This window comes from Eleutherodactylus coqui, chromosome 3 (genome assembly GCF_035609145.1).
Source record: "Eleutherodactylus coqui strain aEleCoq1 chromosome 3, aEleCoq1.hap1, whole genome shotgun sequence".
Lineage (NCBI taxonomy): Eukaryota > Metazoa > Chordata > Amphibia > Anura > Eleutherodactylidae > Eleutherodactylus > Eleutherodactylus coqui.
This window is the reverse complement of record NC_089839.1, coordinates 55,856,401-55,880,853: the sequence shown is the minus strand read 5'-3', so window position 1 is coordinate 55,880,853 and position 24,453 is coordinate 55,856,401. Positions and strand designations below refer to the sequence as shown.

The following is a 24,453-nucleotide window of genomic DNA, read 5'->3' as shown; positions in this document are numbered from 1 at the left end:
TGACCCTGGAGGTACCTTTCAAATCTAGCATTCTATGATTCATGTGCACCTTTATACCATTTACTATATGGCAAACAAATAACTCCCACATTGCATTATACGAATCTATCGGTCAACAAACATGTCAACTATCTGCAAAATCAAGCTTAAAATTAAGAATATAGGTCTATGGTGCAAAGTTTAAAAAATTTAATGTAAAATATTCATGATACAAAACAACTATTGCATTTTTAAAGAAAACTGTTTAAAAACAATCAGGAAATGGGCTGAAGAGTCATCTGGGCTGCTCCTTCCCGTCCAGCTTGATAAAAGCTCTCTACCTATATGCAAAGAAACATGTCAATCCAGCCAAGCTGTTCAGGGAGAAGCTGAACAGGAGTCACCCAAACAATTACTCTCTATGATCGCAGTTTGTTAACTAGGTTTCACGAAGTAAAACAACTATTTGCAACCTACGAGCCTGTCTGAATTTCATGGTGCTTGTGGTTCTGGCAGCATGAATTCCCTAACAGATTCCCTTAAATGTGTGCCAAGTACCTTGCATTTTTATGCAATTAGTTGAATTACTTCAATTCAGGTATTGAATACTTGTATGAGTGCTGGAGCCACGTTTTTACAGGTTGCCTTTAATGTCTTGTGTAAAATAATTTAGACATAACACTTCAGGTACTTATTCAGATTACCAATGTCTTGCTCCGATTCAGCATCCTCTCGTCCAACATATGTGCGTCCCTCCTGAAAGAGACATATAGTGTTCAGGTCTGATGAAGAATTGGTAATTTATCAGTTATTGATTTCTCGAGTCTCCGTATCAATATTTATAAAAAGTGAAGATGAAAATAATTATAAGACTTTCAGGCACTGATGGAAAGTGGCCCCATTCAAACTTTCTGCATGGGGCCACACAATTACTGGTTTTGACCATGCTGGGATGCAAAACAGGTTCTGAGCATAAAAAAATCTATGGGTCCTACTCTGCATCTGTACACTTCTGATTTCACATACTAACAAAAGAAAATACTATATTGCATAAAGGCCATATCAAGGAGATATTCTACCCTAAGAAGCAATACCCCCATAATAAGTATGGATGCAGCATACATTGTAGTATGAAACTGTAGGGACTCTGTATCTTGATCCAGCTAATAGGGTCCAATAAAGGGAATCTGGTGCAACCAGCCACACCACAGCTCAGGTGTGCCACACAGATATCTTCACCACAAGAAATGTCCAGCACTTGGATTATTGTCAACAGGTGGAAAAGTTATTGTATGAGGTTAAAGTGTATAAACAAATACAAGGTGATCCTGATAGGGATTTGCAGAAAGGCATTCCTCATTAATTAGATTAAAGGGGTTGTCTCGCGGCAGCAAGTGGGGTTAAGCACTTCTGTATGGCCCTATTAATGCACTTTGTAATATACATCGTGCATTAAATATGAGCCATACAGAAGTTATTTACTTACCTGCTCCGTTGCTGGAGTCCCCGTCGCCATGGATCCGTCTAATTCTGATGTCTTCTGGTGTTTTTAGACGCGCTTGCGCAGAAGGGTCTTTTCTCTTCTGCTCGGTCCGGGCACGAGCGTCGTTCTGGCTCCGCCCCCTTCTACGCGTCATCGCGTAGCTCCGCCCCATCACGTGTGCCGATTCCAGCCAATCAGGAGGCTGGAATCGGCAATGGACCGCACAGAGCCCACGGTGCACCATGGGAGAAGACCCGCGGTGCATCGTGGGTGAAGATCCCGGTGGCCATCTTGGAGAAGGAAGGAGAAGGAAGAAGAAAGAAGCCGCAGAGCGGGGATTCGGGTAAGTAATATATATATTTTTTTTTTAACACATCCCTTGGGTTTGTCCTGCGCCGAACGGGGGGCCTATGCAAAAAAAAATAAAAACCCATTTCGGCGCGAGACAACCCCTTTAAGGTTTATCCCTGGAGGTGTTAACTCAGCAACATTCTTATTATTTACTAGCTGATATACCCAGCTTCGCCCCAGTTAATTTTGTACTGGTGTTTATCTGGTGTTCACACGGAAAATCTTATGAAGTCGTGGTTACTTTAAAGATTCCGTACGTGAAATTTGGACGCTAATTGTTTTGCGCTTAGAATTGAATAATCGAGTTGGGACCCATTAGCTTTTCCTATTTATGACATAACACAGGTCTGCAAAAAAAACTTTTTTAAAAATTGTTTTGATTTTGTAAAATCATCTTTATGTAGTTTTTTGCACAGATTTCAAAAATGACATGGGTTTTTTTCTATCACGTACGGCTTGCCTACAAAATAAAGTTGAAGTATTTGGAAAAAAATTTAAAAAAAAAACGGAAATTTTTTTATTTGTTTTTATTATTTTAACATGAAGTAAAAGCAAAAAAAACCAACAATACCTAGCTAAAATAAGCATAATAGTGATACACATGTGTTGCAAAGTTATTATAAGTCTTTGTAAAAATGTTTTCTTTTTCCATCAAAGCTTCTTTTGGTACTTTTTCAGCTGTGTTCTTGTGAATTTTCCCTTTTTAACATCCAACAGTAGTCTGCCATCATGTTGACATTCCATCGACCTTGGTATCTGCACTCTATTTCTTTTAGATCTTGATGGAAACGTTCTCCTTGTTCCTCACTTACAGCCCCAAGATTTTCTGGAAAGTAGTCCAGATGTGAGTGAAGGAAATGGACTTTGACACTTATGTTGCAGCCCAAGATTTTGTAGTTTTGTAACAATTCAGCGACCAAAGTTTTGTAGTTTGGGTCTTTTTTATTTCCAAGAAAGCCTGTTACAACAAGTTTAAATGAATTCCAGGCATTTTTTTCTTTCATTTCCATTTTAGTGACAAAGATTTCATCTTTTAAAAGTTTTCTTATGTCAGGCCCAACAAAGACTCCCTCTTTCAGCTTAGCATCTGATAGACCAGGAAACTCTTCACAAAGATACTTGAAACACTCTCCTTCTTTGTGTAATGCTTTCACAAACTGTTTCATTAGTCCCAATTTGATATGAAGTGGTGGAAGTAAGATCTTTTTAGGATCCCCTAAACTTTGTCTTTCAACATTTTTAACTCCAGAAATAAGAGCCTTTCTGATTGGACAGGTCTGCTTGACAGTGTTGTTTCCTGTCACAGCTATCCCATTCACAGAGGAAACATGGAAACTTTGTGTAACCACTTTGTTGACCTAGTAACATGGAAATAACTTTCAAATCCCCACAAATGGTCCATTTATGGTCAGAGTAGCTGAGCTTATTAAGAACAAACCCAAGATTTTCGTAGCATTCTTTCAAATGGACTGAGTGTCCAACAGGCACAGAAGCATATTGGTTACCATTGTGAAGAAGTACGGCTTTCAAACTCCTTTTTGACGAATCTATGAAAAGTCTCCATTCCTCTGGGTCATACATTATGTTGAACATTTCCATGATTCCAGGTACATTGTTGCAGAAAACTAGTTCACTCTCTTGTGTAAAAAAAGGGACAAATTCCTTTTCTCTAAGTCGGTACCATGAAAATGAAACACCAGAGGCTAACATATGTCTTTCTTTAAGTCTAGACCCTAACACTTCCGCTGAATCCTTTGATAGGCCCAGATCTCGTACTAAATCGTTCAAGTCTGATTGAGAGAAAAGTTCAGGGTCATTGGTACCTGGATCATAGCTGTCATCATTATCGCTGCTACTATGTGACATTTGGTCTAAATCATCTAAAATATTGTCCAGGGTATCCGGAGGTGAAGGAATAGGCAAGTCAGGTCCATGAGGAACAGGGCGAATAGCCGAACGTATGTTGGTTGGGTATGAAATGTCCTTCCTGTTTTTTAAATTGAAACATTGCACTGAACAAGAACAAAAATAACAGTCATCACTGTGATTTTTAGGCTCTCTCCAAACCATGGGTACTCCAAAACGAAATGATTTCTTCTTACCTTGAAACCATTGTCTCAGTTCTTCAACACACACAGAACACACTATATGGGGAGCCCAAGATTTATCTTGGTCCCCTAATTTCATACCAAAGTATGCAAAATACACCTTCTGAACAAAATTAGAAATGTTCCTTTGTTGCTTCTTGACGGTATAATACCCACAAATATAACAAACAGTTTGGAGAGTTGACACATCTTCTAATAGCCATTTCTTCTAAATACCGTATCACAAAACTGTTTGATGCGTACACCACAGTGGCTGGCTCCACACTGAGTCACTGACTGCAGTCAAGGTCACGCCTAGCAGACAGTTTAGATTCGTTGTCGTACGCGTACCGAACCTGAAAACCCCTGAAAATAAGAAAATTTCAGGTGAAATTTGTGACTTATCTAGGGGTGATGGAATTTTTTCACTATTTTTTACCGTAATCAGCACAAAAAATACTGTTAAACCCACTAATTAAATATGCTACAATTTTTTCATCGCAGACCTGGGTAATCAATGCCCTTGCCAAATCTCAAGTTTCCATTACACCAAGAAGTGAGAGAATTAGATTTCGTACGTAAAATGTGGACGCTAATTCTTTTGCGCTTAGAATTGAATAATCGAGTTGGGACCCATTAACTTTTCCTATTTATGACATAATCAATGCCTGTGCCAAATTTCACGTTTCTATGACACTGGGAAGTGAGAGAATTACATTCCGTATGTAAAATTTGGACGCTAATTCTTTTGCGCTTAGAATTGAATAATCGAGTTGGGACCCATTAGCTTTTCCTATTTATGACACCATCAATGCTCGTGCCAAATTTCAACTTTCTATTACACCAAGAAGTGAATTAGATTCCGTACGTACAATTTAGACGCTAATTCTTTTGCGCATAGAATTGAATAATCGAGTCGGAACCTATAACTTTTCCTATGTATGACATAATAATCAATGCTCATGCAAAATTTCAAGTGAGAGAATTAGATTACGTACGTAAAACTTGGACGCTAATTCTTTTGCGCATAGAATTGAACAATCGAGTTGGGACCCATTAGTTTTTCCTATTTATGACAATCAATGCCCGTTCCAAATTTCATGTTTCTATGACACGGGAAAGGGAGAGAATTACATTCCGTACGTAAAATTTGGACGCTAATTCTTTTGCACTTAGAATTGAATAATCGAGTTGGGACCCATTAACTTTTCCTATTTATGACATATTCAATGCTCGTGCCAAATTTTAAGTTTCTATGACATTCGTAAGTGAGAGCTTTAGATTATGTACGTAAAATTTCGACGCTAATTCTTTTGCGCTAGAATTAAATATTCAAGTTGGGACGCCTTTACTTTTCCTATTTTGGACATAATCTATGCTCTTACCAAATTTCATGTTTCTACGACATCGGGAAGTTGGAGAATTAGTGGCGAGTCAGTGAGTGAGTGAGTGAGTCAGTAAGGGCTTCCGTCTTTATATATATAGATTTATACCTAATGCTGTACAGATTATGCATACATTGCCTAAAATTCACAACAATTCTCAAGTACCACCAATGCATCCTATAATTTCAGGCATAGGCTCCCTTACCAAATGGCTTTACGGTTGGGTTAGATTGTTTATTGCAGTCCCTTGTACAAATAATTCCAGGAATAAACGTTGGAGACAGTAATTCTCCTGACTCACATGTGATATGCCCCCTTGTAAACCTATAGACCTGTACATGGTGCTAATATGACTTTGCATAATTATTTAAAATCATCAGAGTAATTAAACTTTAGAACAAAGGGATTACAAGGGGCTGCTGATAAGTCTTTGGCTTTACCCAGAAAGAAACGAGATGGGAAGATGAAACTTTAAATTTATTCCACATACTCTCCACTGATGTCAACACACTTCTTACATCTGTATTCCAAGTTCTGTAAGCCTTGCAAAAAGAAGGATTTCGGTAGTGCCTCAAACCAGTCATTCATAGTAGCCATGGCATCAGAAATGGAGTGAAATTTGGTACCCTTGAGGTGTTTCTTCAGGTTTGGAAACAGATGATAGTCGGAGGGAGCTAGATCTGGAGAATAAGGTGGGTGGTGAACCAGCTAGAAGCCTAGCTCCACCAGTTTTGCCGTGGTCGCTTGTGCAGTGTGAGCGGAGGCGTTGTCTTGCAGGAACAAGATTCCTTTGGACAGCTTGCCGTGCCTTTTGGCCTTCAGGGCTGCCTTTAACTGGTCCAAAAGTTCAATGCAATACCTTGCATTGATGGTGGAACCATTTTGAAGGTAATCCACTAGCAGCACGCCCTCCTTATCCCAGAACACAGATGCCATCACCTTAGTGGCTGATTTTTGCACCCTGAACTTCTTTGGGCAAGGAGAACCACTGTGTCTCCACTCTTGACTGCTCCTTGGTTTCAGGGTCATACAAATGAATCCAGGTATCATCCATAGTGAACAGTCGATCTAGGAAGTTCTTATCAGTCCAGAAACGCTGACAAATGGACCGGAAAGTTTTCACTTGCATGCTTTTCTGATCTGTTGTCAAACATTTGGGGACCCACTTTGCAGATAGCTGCTTCATGTTCAAATGTTCATTGATCATGACACAAACAAGTTCACGAGAAATCCCCATGATGTCTGCTATTCCTTTAGCTGAAATTGGCCGATTCTCCAGTATGAGGTTGTGCACAGCATGGACGATCTCTAGAACAACAACCTCTCTCGGTCGTCCAGGACGTGCCTCATCATTGGTACTGAAGTGGCCCGTTTTATATTTGGCAACCCAGTTCTTAACTGTCGAATATGGAGGGAATTAATCCCCAATGTCTGCAACATATCACCATGAATATCCTCCGCGGACTTTCCTTGCAGAAAGAAGAATTTCATCACTCCTCTGCTCTCACTTGCTGTGAATATCACCTTAGACTCCGCCATTTTGTTTTTTGAAAACATGTATTAGACACATAAGGCTTTCATGTCATGTAACATTCATTACCATAGAAACGAAAAAAGAACACAAAGCCAAAGACTTATCAGCACCCCCTCGTATATGGTTCAAGTGTTTGTTCTTTTTTAATAACGATTTTTTTTACTTTCAACAATAAATATTTTATACAGATTTGCGGCATTCCCATAGGAGCAAAACATTTCCCATCTGTTGCCAATTTGGTAATGGCATATTTGGAGGAGATGTTTATTTTTCATTTTTCTAATCCATTTCTTTCTTCCATAGAGCTATATGGCAGGTACATTGACGACCTGCTATTTATATGGCGGGTCATTTATCTGCCATACTGGTCTTTTTGGAATATATTAAGAACATCTTTTTCAACTTATGTTTCACCTTTGACATGGATAAAAAAGCAGTTCAATAAGCTAGTCTAGTACTGCAATATAGTTGACAGTACCATGAGATCAAAATATTCTTAAATATATGCCATTATTACATGATGATGAGAAATTATGTAATATCTTACGGGCAGGCTGCAAAGTAGTCTATAGGAAGGCGCAAATGCAGTGAAATAATTTGCCTCAGAGTTCCTTTACTAAGGTCAAGATACCAAACCATTGTCTTGGTTACACCTAATTGTTTTTTTTTTTTCTTTTTCAGAATCCTTGTAGAATATGCCAGTTTGCATTAGCCAGTTGGTTCCTTACCGATAGCTCCGGTAATTCCTGGTTACCAACCCCAACTGTGTGACATGCAGCAGTCTCTTCATTGTACACCAGACACAACTCGATATATTGTGTTGTGGTGGTGACTGGTACTGCAGTTTGGTTCCTTTCACTTACATGCGATTGAGCTACGGCAAGACCATGTGACCAAATGTAACGTCATGGTCTGATGAAGAGGTACTACCGTTGTTTGAAAGAGCCATGGCACTTAGGCAAGCACTGTAGTCTTTTGCCTGTGATGTCACCTTCATTGGTTACATGGCCTTTCAGTATCTCTCCTGTTCAAGTGAATGAGAATGAGCTGCAATACCATGAACAGCCACTTCGCAATACACTGCACTGTACCTGGTATGCAAAGAAAAGGCCACAGGCTGATTGTTAGAGGAGCTTGGAGTTGCATCTCCACTGATCAATTTTTCAACCGTTTTAAATCTGTGGTGTAGGGTTGTGTTCGAGTAAAGAACCCACGAGAAGCTATTAAAGTTTTAAATTGATGACTTACCCTAAGAATAGGTCATCAATATTTAAAGTCCTGGTTAACAATAATCCCTTTAAAAAAGCATTTGGCACTTTTTGAAAGCACAATGCTCAAGCCAGATAGTTGATTGAGGTCAAGCTTAGAGAGTTGTGATTGACCAACGTACATCAAGAAGTAGACCTCTTAGTAAACACTTTATACATATTAAGTAAGAAGCATTAAATCACATAACTAAAAAAAACATTTCAATCTAAAAACATTTAGAATTCAATTTTTCAACCATCTAGAATCTGTGGTGTAGGGCTGCGTTCGTGTAAAGAACCCATGAGAAGCTATTAAAGTTTTTAAATGGAGAATATTAAGAAATAGTATCTTTAAAATAGAACTGCAAAACTCTTGGAGAAATGAGGAAAGCATTTAATACATGGCAGATCAACTTTAAAGAAAATCTGTCAGTAAAAATAAACCAGTGATATTGAAATAGACAACCTTAAGCTATGTACAGTACTGCTGGAAAGTGTGCCTCACTCAGCATACATTTGCGAAATAAGGTTTTTTTTCCTCAATTCCCCTGCAGCAATACATTGCCATAGCCGAGTAGTTGCATCTTCCAGTTTCTCCCTTCACTAACAAAGAGCTGGGAGAGTTCTGATCATTAAGATCGCACCTCGAGCTAAATGCGCTGGCACGTAAGAAGCCTCAGATAAGGATGCACATTGTTATGTATAATGCGGAAAAAAATCTCATCTATATTAATACATTCCATTTTCCTTACTTCTTATTCAATACAGTTCCTAGTATTAGGACAAATAAATGATATTTTATAGCAATTCTAAATAAAATCGAAGATTGTGCGGAAGTGCAAATAAATATGCCATTTTTAATTTATAGACCACTTGTGATTTATTGATCTGAAATGGCTATTTTGCGGGAAATATTCAGTTTATACATAATCATTTTAGCCTCTTACCTTCATGAGAGAAGATGCTGTATTTGGGCAAGGGATTAGCACTGGCTTGGCTAGGCTTTGTATATATGTAGGCAATTCAAGAAAAGGTTTTACTGCTGGAAGTTCGTAAATTTATTGTCTGCTCTAAACAAATCTCAATAGGTAATGGTACTTTTCACAAACTTTTGACATGTCAGAGCGACATGTCAAAAGTTTTGATCAGTGGGGGTCCTCTGCTGATCGCCGAAATGAGGGAGCTGCAGGGCTTATCTGAGCCCTTTGCCCCATTAGCTATCTTTTGTTGCTTGCTGGCTCCACTCAACAGCGGAAGACCGACGTATTGAGATCTACAGAAATCTTCTATAGACATCTATGCATCCGTTTTCAGCTGTTGAGAGAAGTCGACAAGCAGTGAAGCCAGCCAGAGGAAAACAATCATCAATGAGGGTCTCAACAGTAGAATCCCCCTAATAATCAAATCTTTTGACCTGTTGCTCTGACATGTCAAAAGATTGTAAAAACTGCAGTTATTCTTTAAACTTTAGAAAAAATGGACTGAACTGAAAACTTAAGGCCTAAACAATTAACCAAAATTTAGTAGAAAGTAGTGTTTCTACATAAAATGGACAATTAGGCTCATGCACAGGGCCATATTAAGCTATTGTGCACGCTCAGTACAGATATCCATAAGCAACCCTAATTTCCTAAATAATAGTCACCTATAGGCTGGCATCTTAAAGGAGTTTTCTAGGACTTCAACATTGATGTCCTAACCTTAGAATAGATCATAAAAATCCAACCAGTAGTGTCCAGCACTGGCAACCCCCTCCAATCAGTTGTTTGAAGAGGTCATGAAGCTTGGGTGACCCCTTCACTGCATACCAGGCACAATGCCGTAGATTTTGTAGCACAAGTGTCAGGTATAGAATCTCAATCCAATTCACTAGAATGGGACTAAGAAAGAAATGTGACATCAGTGGCTTGAGAAGAGACTGTGGCACTCAGCCAAGTGCCGTGGCCTCTTTAAACAGCTGACTGTCAGAGGACCTAAGCAGCAGATGTCCACCAATTGGACATTGATGACCTATCTTGAGGGTAGATCAGTAATATTTTAGTACTGGAAAACCCTTATAAACCTATGGGACACAGACTAACCCACCAAAAAACCTAAATGTGCTTTATCTCCCTCATAGGCTCTTCATTTTTTCAGGCTTACAGTTATGTGTCAGGAATTTAGTAAAATGGTTGCATTTGGGAGGCTAAGGTGGAAGCCCTTGTGACTCCAATCCCACACCCTTGGTCACATTAAAATAAAAAGCAGCTGGTATGGCCCACCGGAACAGAAAGTTCCTACAGCACTTACATTTTACTAAACTTCAAATACACCTTTGGACTGGATTGTACCAAGCAAAATGTTCAAATATACCTGCAACTATAACAGAATAGCTACACTTATTTTCTAAGAACACTTATTATACCCGTAGATGAAGTCATGTGTGATTAAATATTATAGATATGTTAGTTTGAACTTTGATTTTTTTTTTCTCTCCTAAAACATAAAAACTATTGGGTTTACCACGACAGTTTTGATGAGTTCCATTGGGTTGCTCCAAAGAAGCAATTATGCTTTCACTGAGAGTTGTACTCTTCAGAAGGACAACTGAAGCACAGTTAATAGTAGAGTCTAAGGAGATGATATATAACACAGGGACTATCTCTTAGGTGCCCTGTGAATCACAGTACCATGCATTGCACTATGGCATAACACAGGGCATCATTTTTCCCCCGAAGTGTTACTTTAAATAGATTGCAAAATCATTAGAAGATAAAAAAATGTGATTACTTTCCATCACATCATGTATCAGATGGTGAATTCCTTCAATAGGTACTTGTTTTGTGGGGGATACATGCTGAGCCATATAGAGTGACAAGCATATGCCATATGAAGAAACTGTGTGCACAAGACTCCAGAGAAACTGATACATTTCGGTCGGTGTGTCAGCCATGGATTGACTTTGAAACATGGATTTACTATTTTCTTAAAACTCACATAGGACTGAGGGTTGTCCAGCATCCTTTGCTAGAAGACAGGGGTTTCCATCTTGAAATCCCTGCCTAACCCCACCCCCCTTCCTTCCACTTTACCTATATCTGCTTATTATTCCCCCCCCCCCCCTCTTTTCTCTCCCCCCTTCTCTTCTTCCATATTCGCCTTTCCTCTTTGGTAGATTTAATTTTGGATGGTACTAGGTCAGCTGCCTACCTCATTTTTGGGATCCGCTAGCACAATGCAACTCTGTAAAAAAATCGGTTATGTAGGTAGTTGTTCCATCTTTACATTGAATAGCTCACTACTCTGCGATTGTCAGAAGGAGATAAGGATGGCACTGGATCCCAATTTTTTCAATAATGTCTTATCCTATTATATGTTCTATTTAAGGCCTCATGTCCACTAGCTAAATGGAATTGCGGATTCCGCAGCGGATTTCGCCCATAGGGAATCATTGGCCATCCGTGGGTCCATTAAATTGATTTTTGCATCCGCGGATGGCATTTTAAAAGAATTGCGTTTTTCACGCGCAGGAGAAAAAAACGCGGCATGCTCCATTCTGCCGCGGATTCCGCGCGGATCGGCAACATTGCTATCACATTGATAGCAATGTGTGCGGATATGTGCATGCAAAAAAATACCATTTAAAGCAAATCTGCGCGGATCCGCGGCAGATTCTACGCGGATTGTATTTTTCTAGTGGACATGAGGCCTAAGGGTCCTGCATGACCTACTTGTTAAATACGCATTTTTGCTGAAAAAAAATTAAATAGGATTAAAACAAAAACACGCAGTTAAAGTTCTGATTATAATGCAGGCAATTTTGCATGTTTTAAAACTTAAGCAACAGTTAAATCCTAATATACCCTATAAATCCATGTTTTATACATTAGTTTTAAAATTCTGGTACGGTATCAAAGTGTTCACCTGTAACAACATGGTAATAACTCATCTGGGTGCTTCTGTAGGTTTTGATTAGATATTTTCTCTGAAGCCAAAAACACACCATTATTTACCTGCATTGGCTGCTATTGACTTACACTAGCATTCTGTCCAGTGAGTATTAAATGAGACAGCCATTGGTACTGGGCGGTGGAGACTTACAACCTGGCAGTATACTAGTGCTGAGCTCCGTATCTAATGGCAGCCAGTTTAGTGAACGGGGGTATGTGGAACAAATAGAAAAATGATGGGGGTGCAGCTGTAAAGATATGCAGCCTGCCTCGCAGATCACAGGATGTGACAGGACATATTAAGGGAGAGAAAGTATAAGTAAGCCTACTATACACAGTTACTATACACACTTGAAGTGGTTTCAAAGTTCCAAGTACAAATAAAAGACAGCAATTAGTGGTAGTCTGCATTCGATTCAGATGGCTTGGCCACAATGTGTATGGGCACCCTTAATACCAGATATCACTTCTCCTAAAATTTGAATCTACATCTGGCTTAAAAAAAAAAAAAAAAAAAAAAAGCTGCATAAAAACATGATCAAAACTTATGTTTAAGGGGCGCCTCGAATATTTTGAAAAAAACATCTTGCATGGTTACCTGTGATGAACCATGTGCATCTTTGTAGTCAAAACGAAGAATTCCATTTGCTGACATTTATTGGGCATGGCATTTAGATTAAAGAGAGATCAGCTGGTGTGCAATTCAAAAAGATTAAAAAGACGGTGGTTTAGCAAGGAAGAGCGCTACAATTCTTACCTTCAAGTGATACAATATAATACCAGTGCTCAGAAGATCATCATCAATGCCGATGAGATGAGGCAACTCGGAATCCAAAACGACGCCAATCCCTTCTTTACGAAGAGCGAGAGTTTGCTCCTGTGTTAAAATAAAACATTAGGTTGATCTCATTGAAAACAGTGGGACATTGGGTGACCAATGTGAACATTATATTTGTACTGAAGTAGCATGCAAATTATAAAAAAAAAAGGATTTGTTTACTTGAAAAATGGAGCCGAGACTTCTACATTTGTAAATAGATGTTTTGTTTATCCCATAATAGCAAAGACGGTGCCCGCACATAATGCAGATGTAACCTAGCCATTTGACAAAGGCAGTGAAACTAATAAAACATCAACGCGGAACGAGCTGTTCTCTATTGTCAGCTTGACAGACATATCTGGTCTACTCCTGTGACTCCTTGCAAAATGGGATTATGGAGAAAAAGAACACAGGGCAGTCTGCTTCAAATGAAACAGACAGGAAGTTAACAGTGACATGTCTATCGGGCCACCATTTACATCTTTAATGGCAACAATATCTGTGGAAACCAGCATTCGTCAGAGCTGTAGTCACTCAAGATCACAATTAATAGACTTAATATTAAAAAACACAGTGATAACTCCTTAAATATTGACTAAAGAGGACAGTAAAATTCTCCTGTAAAACCCCAAAAATGCCATCTTGTGAAGGCATGTATCCAAAAAGCTCCAAAATATAAAAAAAACAAACAAACATACAGTCCAAATAAAGGGGGGGGAGGATAAAACTGAATATATAAGACTATTCTGTAATAAAACCAGGAAACCTTGCTCATTGATGATAAAGGTGATCCTAAGATATGAATAGTCACTGGAAATAGTTACTAAAGTGAATTGTTATTTACGAATGCCTTTTTTTGAACACAGAGCGATTGTTGTTAATGTTCGCGGTTATGGAAGCGCATACTTCCCTACAAAGTTTATTGGCTAGTCATTAAGAACAATTGCTGCTTACATCAGACAAGAATTATTCGACCAGTGATTATTTTTGGTTGAGCTGAAGCAAAAATGACCAAGAATACACTTAGAGTTGAGCGAACATACTCTGCCGAGCTTGATGCTCGTTCGAGTATTAGCGTACTCGATGGTGCTCGTTACTCGAACGAGCATGACGCCGTGTTAGACCCCTCCCCGCTGGGACGTGCCTGTTTTGGCCCCTCCCCGACGCAGCGCGCGCCAATGGCAAATTTTTTGAAGAGAGAGGGAGAGAAAAAAAAAATCTCAGGACCCAGTGTCCCACATACAAAAATGCTCGAGTCTTCCATTGTAGTCAATGGGGTTCGTTACTCGAGTAGAGCTCTCGAATTTTACAAAAAGCTTGACTCAAATAACGTGGACCCGAGCATTTGGGTGCTCGCTCACCTCTAAATACAATCAATCATAATTCTAGTTAAGCTGATCATAATCACTTCTATCCCCAACCACTAAAAATATTTAGGCACATACATAAAAAAAACCTTAACTCTTTTCCACCTTCTCACCCTCTCCAAATTACATCAGTTTTTCTGATACCTCAATGCAACCAGCATTCGATATGTATCGATTCTATTCCCCAGACCATCTTACCTAAATTTCCTCAACTGTAGTCGAACAGCCTCTTTATTTTAATATATTCCCTTTTACAAACATATAACCTATCATTTCTGAGTTAAATTTTCCTAGGGTCGGGAGTGGGGAAGGAAGGGGGCGCTGGCGGCATTCAACTAGTAGTACTCAGACTCCAAGTCTGATACAATGGTCTCTGAATTTCCAAAGAGTATGTCCATCAAGCCCATCAACAATACCCTGTATACAAGTTGGGGTACTAAGACAAATATCAACAAGATAGAATTAATTTAAATACCTCTAGTACCCCATTAGAAAATTCATACACTTTTACACAATCCCAGACCATATGTATTAAATCTGCACCAGCCATCTTACATTCTGGACAGTTTTGAGTTTAATCTAATACCCATGCTACTTGAATGGCACACGATAAACTCTATGCACTAAATATAAATTGTGATACTCGTCGACTTTCAGATCGAGATATTATTGGAGTCTTTACGCAACACTGTGGCCCATTTATCTTCGCTAATATGGCCTAGAACGCTTTCCCATTTTTCCTTTACCTTACTGGGAATTGCTGTAAATAATAAAAAAAGCCTGTCTATATAAATAATGCATTGCACCTTTTGTAGCTCAAGAAAATTGCACAGATACTGACCCGGCCTGAGCAGCAAATGTGTGTAGTAACTGAAGAAACTGGAAATGATAACTATGGGGAATGTCAGAAAGTTCTCTAAATTGTTCACAACTATGAAAAAAAGGCCCCCAAATTGTACATTTTCCAAAAAGATTAACCCTCTATTCACCCATGGTGAAAAGCCATCCAATTTAACAAAAAAAACAAAACACTGGCAATTTTGGGTTCCTCCAGAGGAGGGTGTATATAGTAAATCCATCCAGCTGCAAAATTTGCTTAACATTATTCCATAATTTAATTATCAGTGTGATAGTCAAATATAGTTCAATTTTTCTGCCTTTCACCACTTTCTCAATTACTGTTATAGGGAGCCCCCCCCCCCCCCCCCATAACAAGTTGCCTGAGGGGCAACTTGTCATTTTAGAAAACAATGTGCCATTCAACCCCTCTCCATTTCTCCATCTCCATCCCCATCCCTTCAACTGCTGCAATTAAGAAGCCAGAAAATATATCCAAGCATTTGAAAGAGTTAACCCTCCGGACTGTTTATCCCTTTGAAGGGTCTTAAATTTAATTCTAGCAGGTTTCTTACTCCATAATAAACTCCTAAATATTGTTTGAAGTCTAAAAGTAATATTGTGATAGGATTCAAATCGGGAAATTTAGAAGCATATAAAGTAGTTGTGGCATCAAGAGCCTTTTGATAAGATTTTCCCTGACGATTATCGACAATGCGAGATTATTCCAGACCTCGACCTTAGCCTCAAATTTTTGAACCAATGAAAGAAGATTGGCAGAAATACAGTCTTGAGGCTTAGAAGATAACAACTCCCAAATATTTTAATTTCTTCACTAATTGTAATTGTGTATGTTCCAATGAATATTCCACTTGAAAGGGATCTAAAGGAAGAATCACAGATTTCCCCCAGTTAATAGTGAGAGCAGACATCTTACCAAATATATCAAAAATGGACATAGTAGGACTCACTACTATCTACGCACATACCCCTGCCATGTTCCATTGTCAATACCATCCGTCCAGAAAATATAATCATGTACTGTTACTATTACCCCTAGCATTGAATAGAGCAGTTTAACCGATGCAAGTTTCTCACCAAACACCCATTCTACGAAGAACAGCTCACAAATGGTTCCATTCGACACTGTGAAAAGCTCTGGCAGAATTGAGTGAAAAAAACAGCCCTGCTCCCACAAACTCGATTCAGATATAACCTCCTTAAAGGGGACCTGCCATTAAAAGAGAAAAAATCTATACTTACCTATTCTTCCCCCGTCAGTCTACTTACCAGATCTTCTCCTGTCTCATGCAGTCCGAGGAAGGCGGGGTGTAGGGGGGGGGGGTCACATCACGCCCCCTTAACTAGTTGATGAACGCTATTTCGGCCAGTGTGAAGGTTGTCAATAATTTGTTCAGCAATTATGAAATTAAACAATCACTCTGTGTATAAGTATTCGTATGCTCTAGTGACTATTTCAAGTTGTCCCACGTAAAGCCCCCCCCCCCCCATTCTTTACTCATGTTTTCCAGATATGGCTCGAAAAGTCTACACACACCTTCCTTTTTTTTGTCTTTTACATTCTGTTATGTTGTGGCCTTATGCAAATTTAAAAAAAAGAAAGTTTTTCCACATAATTCTCTATCACTAGCAGAGATAACTGGGGCTGGGAACACCTGAAGTTCTCTCTGCCACTGGCATCACCAGCACTTTTGGGCCCATATTCCTCCAGTCCCAAGAGTGATGTCCTATGCAGCTTGACTGATGAATGGGTCCACCCTGAAACACGTATCTTATGCTGGTTTTTAATCCATTTAATAAAAGAGAAGCTGGATATTACATCTTACTGCCTAACTACCTTTATTGGTGAATGGCGCCGAGATACCATTTTTTTTTTTGGTTCTTACACATCTAGCTCGACCACTGTTGGTGGGTCCATCTAGTTGGTAGCACCTCCATTATCTATCTAATTTTTGCAACCCTCTTTAAGGCTTTTGGGTTCTGGATTTTCATCTGAGTCTCTGATATCATTGGGTTTGCTCTATCCATTTGCTTTCTCCCTATGATTTAATTTAGGCCATGGGGAAATGATCAATTAATGGAGGCCATGAGGGGCATTATTATTGATGCTGTGAATGGGAAGATTATGTGTTGGTTTGGAAAACAAAGGCAGGTGGTTGGAAAATGAAGGAGTCAAAAGATGTTCACCTGTCAAATTCTGCAGTCAAATTGTGACCAGGAGAAGACAAGAGGGCATCTGGGACAGATGGAGATAAAAATGAATAGTGAAAACCCCCAGAGAGGATGTCACCTGTGATTGCTGGATATAACGGCACTGTATTAAATTATACGGTCTGCAGAGCACCTGTGTAAAGCTAGTGTCTACAACTATATGTGGGTTTTATTGGTCTGTGTGTATATATACACTACCGTTCAAAAGTTTGGGGTCACATTGAAATGTCCTTATTTTTTGAAGGAAAAGCACTGTACTTTTCAATGAAGATAACTTTAAACTAGTCCTAACTTTAAACAAATGCACTCTATACATTGCTAATGTGGTAAATGACTATTCTAGCTGCAAATGTCTGTTTTTTTTGTGCAATATCTACAAAGGTGTATAGAGGCCCATTTCCAGCAACTATCACTCCAGTGTTCTAATGGTACAATGTGTTTGCTCATTGGCTCAGAAGGCTAATTGATGATTAGAAAACCCTTGTGCAATCATGTTCACACATCTGAAAACAGTCTAGCTCGTTACAGAAGCTACAAAACTGACCTTCCTGTGAGCAGATTGAGTTTCTGGAGCATCACATTTGTGGGGTCAATTAAACGCTCAAAATGGACAGAAAAAGAGAACTTGCATCTGAAACTCGACAGTCTATTCTTGTTCTTAGAAATGAAGGCTATTCCATGCGAGAAATTGCTAAGAAATTGAAGATTTCCTACAACGGTGTGTACTACTCCCTTCAGAGGACAGCACAAACAGGCTCTAACCAGAGTAGAAAAAGAAGTGGGAGGCCGCGTTGTACAACTAAGCAAGAAGATAAGCACATTAGAGTCTCTAGTTTGAGAAACAGACGCCTCACAGGTACCCAACTGGCATCTTCATTAAATAGTACCCACAAAACACCAGTGTCAACATCTACAGTGAAGAGGCGGCTGCGGGATTTTGGGCTTCAGGGCAAAGTGGCAAAGAAAAAGCCATATCTGAGACTGGCCAATAAAAGAAAAAGATTAAGATGGGCAAAAGAACACAGACATTGGACAGAGGAAGACTGGAAAAAAGTGTTGTGGACGGATGAATCCAAGTTTGAGGTGTTTGGATCACAAAGAAGAAAGTTTGTGAGACGCAGAACAAATGAAAAGATGCTGGAAGAATGCCTGACGCCATCTGTTAAGCATGGTGGAGGTAATGTGATGGTCTGGGGTTGCTTTGGTGCTGGTAAGGTGGGAGATTTGTACAGGGTAAAAGGGATTCTGAATAAGGAAGGCTATCACTCCATTTTGCAACGCCATGCCATACCCAGTGGACAGCGCTTGATTGGAACCAATTTCATCCTACAACAGGACAATGACCCTAAACACACCTCCAAATTGTGCAAGAACTATTTACAGCAGAAGCAGGCAGCTGGTATTCTATCGGTAATGGAGTGGCCAGCGCAGTCACCAGATCTGAACCCCATTGAGCTGTTGTGGGAGCAGCTTGACCGTATGGTACACCAGAAGTGCCCATCCAACCAATCCAACTTGTGGGAGATGCTTCTAGAAGCGTGGGGTGCAATTTCACAAGCTTACCTCAACAAATTAACAGCTAGAATGTCAAAGGTGTGCAATGCTGTAATTGCTGCAAAAGGAGGATTCTTTGACGAAAGCAAAGTTTGATGTAAAAACAATGTTATTTCAAATACAAATCATTATTTCTAACCTTGTCAATGTCTTGACTCTATTTTCTATTCATTTCACAACGCATGGTGGTGAATAAGTGTGACTTTTCATGGAAAACACAAAATTGTTTGGGTGACCCCAAACTTTTGAACGGTAGTGTATATATATATTTTTTTATTAACAGTATCGTGGTATTATGTGGTCATGGTCTGGGGGTATAATTTGGCCCTCATATATTAGTGTTGTTATTGGTAATATTGATTTATTTAGTGACAGTATGGTATTAAAAGGGAACCTGTCACAAGGTTCATTTTGAACACGGGACAGATATGTACAGTACATATATGTTACAACTATATAGTTTTACTCAGAACGGCACCCCTAACCCTCATCACAGATATGACAACTCTCTCCCTGACTGTGTACCAGGTGAGAGCTGAATGCAGAAGAGCTTGGAGCAGTGCTGCCCTGTACCTTGGTGGTGCACTCTTTCGAGTCAATCTTCAAAGTATGTTTATTCTGAATTGCTGTGACATTTCAGAACATACACATGGGCATACTGTACATACCTGTCCTGTGTTCATGTTACCCATGACTGCGATTTTGCTGACCCCTGCCCATGTGTTCGCCCCACTTACTGCCAGTTTTGGCTCACCTACAGCATGAGGCCACTTGGTAGGTTTTTTCCAAGTCCACATTGGGTTCCCAAACTGCCTCTATTGCCAAAGGTGCTTCAACTAAAGGTCCATTTACACTGGACGAATGTTGGGCAAACAATTCCCGACACTTGCCCCTGTGTTGCCTCGCACAGGAGCTAGCAGAGCTGGCTCACTCAGGGAGTGGCCAGCAGGGGAGCGGGGCAGTGCAGGAGATTTCTCTCCTCTCGCTCCCCCGCCCCTCTCCATTGAGATAACACAGCGGACATTCACTACTGAACGGCCGCTGTTTAAACTGAACGATGAGCTCATCATTTATGCAGCATAAAAGATCAGCTATGAAGCTCATCGTTGATTGTGCAGTTTAAACAGCGGTCGTTCAGTAGTGAACAGCCACTGTGCTATCTCAATGGAGAGGGGCAAAGGGAGTGAGAGGGGAGAAATCTCACGGCCCCACCCCACCCTGCTGGCCAATCCGTGAGTGAGCCAGCTCTGCTAGCTCCCGTGCAGTAGCGTGTGAGCGAGAAAACACAGGGCCGAGTGTTGGGCATCGTTTGCCTGACATTCGTTTACGGTATAAATGGACCTTAAGTCCTTCGTACAGGGTGTAAATACTTCTTTTAATGCAAAATGTTATTTCACTTATAAAAAAAATTTACAAAGATTTCTAACATTGTTTTCACTCTGTCATTATGGGGTATTGAGTGCAGAAGGAACAATTGAATACAATTTTTAACAACAGAAAAAGAACAACTCGTGAAAATGGATTAGGTGGTAATTTCTCTTCTTCTTTGCAAATAATATAATGTTACTACAGAATAATACAATTTCTTACGTATACTTTAGTGTCACTTGGAAAGGGTTATCACAATAATAATATTGCTGTATTTTCATTGATTTTTTTTTTTGTTCCATATTTCAAAAGGATTTAAGTCGCCAAGTAATATCCGTACCACCTAGATTGTTTCTGTATAATGTAACTTTGTCAAATAAGAATTTAGAACATCCAGCTGGGCCGAGGAAAGGAATATTGGGAATAGAGAAACCCCAGAAAGCCGTCTATTAATCACTGTTTGGCCTGTCACGCTGAGCTTCTCAGTAGCCCCTCTGGATCGATTATTTCCACTATATCTGTGCTCCACGAAGCAATGAAATTTGTCATTCTGCTCCTGAAGAAACTCATATATCCAGACAATGCAATGTTCACTTGTAAAGTATCCCACTGCATATTATGATGATTCAGAGCTTACAGAAATTTTTTTTTTTCTCTGTGAATATTTCTGTGCACTATGAGGAGATAAAGAAAAGGCATCTCCGTCCCTCCATTCTGCTGAGGTGGCGGTGGCAGGGTGATGTTGAATAGTTAACACCTCCATGATTCACCCTGCCAAGCACAGGAGATATTGCATTATCCACATGATTGGGCATGATAGATTTTTCAGGGAAGCATTGTCACATCAGGTTTTAAAAGCTTTCTCAATGACTTCAGAAGAAAAGAAAGTAAAACTAATCACAGTTTTCTTCCTGGAGAAGTGATCAATATAGTATACGCCAGTCAGGAGCGGCACGGGTTTTTCTTTTTTTTTTTTTGCTTTTATAATCCTGTACGATAGAATTTTCGGATATTTATGAACAGAAGTATTTGGATAACCTCAAGTTATGAAGACTTCTGCAAACAACAACAGTAGTAACAGCACACATGCCACAAATATCAGGTATATTAATCTAAGAGACAAAGTATATTGGCTGGTGTAATAGTCGGAATTTTACTTTTTTTTTTCCCAGACTCCAGCTCTTAACCCTTTCCAATCCAATTCCCCCACTTGGGGAATGCACCCGCACACTGCCCAGCTCTTATTTATTTTGGGTGGGAAACAGTGTTATGGATTCCTTGAAATTACTCAACGGAAACACCTAAAAATGACCTGTTATGATGATTGCATTAGCAGTTTATTGAAAATTAAATGTGAGTTACGAGTGGTTCGCATCGGGAAAATAATTTGTAATAATCCTGTAAATCTATGTATATTGATATTACATATGTTTCTCTAATAAGAGTATTGATTTCTAATTTCTCTAATGATAGAAAACTCTGTAATACAGTGCTAACAAAGGCATAGAATGCCTGCATACAATGTGCATAGCATATGTTACTAACACAGGACAGAGATCGGATGTCGGAGGCCCTTCCGCATGTGTATATTACACTTTGCAGGACAGAGCTCTAATGTCAGAGATCTGTTCTGCATACATATATAATACACTATGCAGAACAGCACTCTGATGGAGCACTGTCCTGAAAAGTATAATATACATATGCGGAACAGTCTCCAACATCAGAGCTCTGTTCTGCATAGTGTTAGAAGTAGGTGTCATACCTCCCCCGACATCGGAGCTATGCAGGGACATCTCAATGTTGGACAAGGTCCGACAATGAACTGGGAAGGGTTATATACACGGATTTTAAAAAAATGTTAAAAAACACAACATGATTTCTATGATCGGTTATTATATTTGAAAGGGTGTAAGGAATACATTACTGGTATTGTAATAATCAACTATATACTATACAGCTTTATAAGAATAATTTCACTAGGCAACTAGGTATTATTTCACACACAGTACAGTTTTGGGGGCAAAAAGAAAAAAATTATTATATATACACATATATACACACACACACACACACACACACACACACACCCTGTTTCCCCCAAAATAAGACAGTGTCTTATATATATATTTTTTTAATTAATTATTAATTTTTGCTCCAATAGATTTTACTTTTTTACATGTATACCTGCCTGGACACGATTTGTCTTTTTTTATTAGCTGTAACTAGGGCTCAATTTTGGGGTAGGGCTTATACGTCAAGCATCCTCAAAAATCCTGAAAAAGCATTCTGCAACCTCAAAAATTCTGAAAAATCATGCTAGGTCTTATTTTCAGGGAAACATGATATGTTTTCATTTATGTCATTTTAGGTTACGCAGGTCTGATTACTTTTTACTCTAGTTTTTTAAAGGCCTGGTAAACTATATATTTCTATTATAGCTAGGGTATTTAGCTTTATTTTTACAGCATGCACGGGCCAGGATGCATAAGTAGTTAATTTTATACATAAATTCCATATACACGAGGTGAGCAAGGTTCTATGTGAACCGAAACGCGTACTCTGTCTGTTTGTCATGAGCACAAGTTTATTTGAATAAAAGCAGGAACTATCTCACAAAAGCCGGACTCCTGTATATGGAATTTATGTGTTTAACCAAAGCCAAAGCAGCCGGATGGCAATGTGAAGGTGTGCGAGTATACCTGCCGACAGGAACAGAGCTGCAGCACATAAAGCAAGGTGGGACAATTTACTATTTGCTCTATATCTAGTTAATTTTATAGTACAAGTCGATACAAACTATGCCAAATTAAACTACTAACGGCCACTTGTCTGTATGTATGTGAGTGAGAGGATCTCATAGCTCGGTTCCCTGGCAATCTTAAAGCTCCGCCCCCTGGTGACATCATTGCAGGTCATAACACACTGAAAATACAACTAAGCCGCTATTATGTCAGACACAACTCAGCAGTCCTGACAGGAGACACTGACCTTCGGTCACCACTGAGATCTGGCGGGCTGAAGGACCTGTGGTAACATCACTGCTGTGGGAAGAGCCATTCTGGAGTTTGGTAGTACTGTATACTGGATAAGCCAACAGAAAGTACCAGGACCTGTGATGTCACAGTCATGTGATCACCTGGGTGGGTGGAGTCAGGGATCACATGACCAGGGGCTTATCACTGTATTCCAGGAGCTGTATGTATCATGTGTGCAGTCAGCATAAATGTAGTAAAGCTGCAGTGGCTGCTTGTCTAATGTGCTGTGCGTGTAATGTGTATAGTCAGCATGGATGTATGTTATGTAGCACAGCTGTGTTTGTGACGCGCATGTCATGTAGCAGAGCTGAGTTTGGAACATGCGCATATACTGTGGCACAGCTGTGTCTGTTATGTGCATATAATGAAGCAGAGCTGTGTTTGTATCCTGCACATGTCATGTCTGTCAGGCACATGCCATGTAGCTGAGCTGTGTCTGTCAGGTGCATGTCATGTACCAAAGCTGTGAGGTCCATGTCATGTAGCAGAGCTGAGTTTGTAACATGCACATGTACTGTGACACAGCTGTGTCTGTCATGCGCATATAATGTAGCAGAGCTGTGTTTGTACCATGGGCATGTCATGTCTGTTAGGCCCATGTCATGTAGCGAAGATGTGATGTGCATGTCATATAGCAGAGCTGAGCTTGTAACATGCGAATGTACTGTGGCACAGCTGTGTCTCATGTGCATATAATGCTGCAGAGCTGTGTTTGTACCCTGCACATGTCATGTCTGTCAGGCATATGCCATGTAGCAGCACTGTGATGCGCATGATATGTAGCAGAGCTGAGTTTGTAACATGCGCATGTACTGTGGCACAGCTGTGTCTGTCATGTGCAAGTAATGCAGCAGAGTTGTGTTTGTACCCTGCACATGTCAGGTTTGTCAGGCGTATGCCATGTAGCAGAGCTGAGTTTGTAACATGCGCATGTACTGCGGCACAGCTGAATCTGTAATGCGCATATAATGTAGCAGAGCTGTGTTAGTACCATGTGCACGTCATGTCTGTCAGGCGCATGTCATGTACCAAAGCTTTGTCTGTGATGAGCATATCATGTAGCAGAGCTGTTCCTGTGCCGCACATGCCATGTAGCAGAGCTGTGTCTGTGAGGCGCATGTCATGTATTAAGGCTGTGTCTGTGCCGTGCATGCCATGTAGCAGAGCTGTGTCTGTCAGGCACATGCCATGTAGCACAGCTGTGTGTGTGACGTGCATGTAGCAAAGTTGTGTGATGCATCG

General features: G+C 39.8%; 1 protein-coding gene across 5 annotated transcripts in view; it reads right to left on the bottom strand.

Moving 5' to 3' along the window:
• Nucleotides 1-24,453, bottom strand: part of KIF16B (kinesin family member 16B) — a 342,084-nt gene that overhangs the window by 181,202 nt on the left and 136,429 nt on the right. For all 5 annotated transcript variants that reach the window (XM_066595622.1, XM_066595623.1, XM_066595619.1 and 2 more), the window contains 2 exons: nucleotides 12,753-12,872; nucleotides 684-735 (listed from right to left, as the gene is read on the bottom strand). In XM_066595622.1, the coding sequence (XP_066451719.1) occupies nucleotides 684-735; nucleotides 12,753-12,872 (172 nt within the window). The remainder of the gene's footprint in view (nucleotides 1-683; nucleotides 736-12,752; nucleotides 12,873-24,453) is intronic.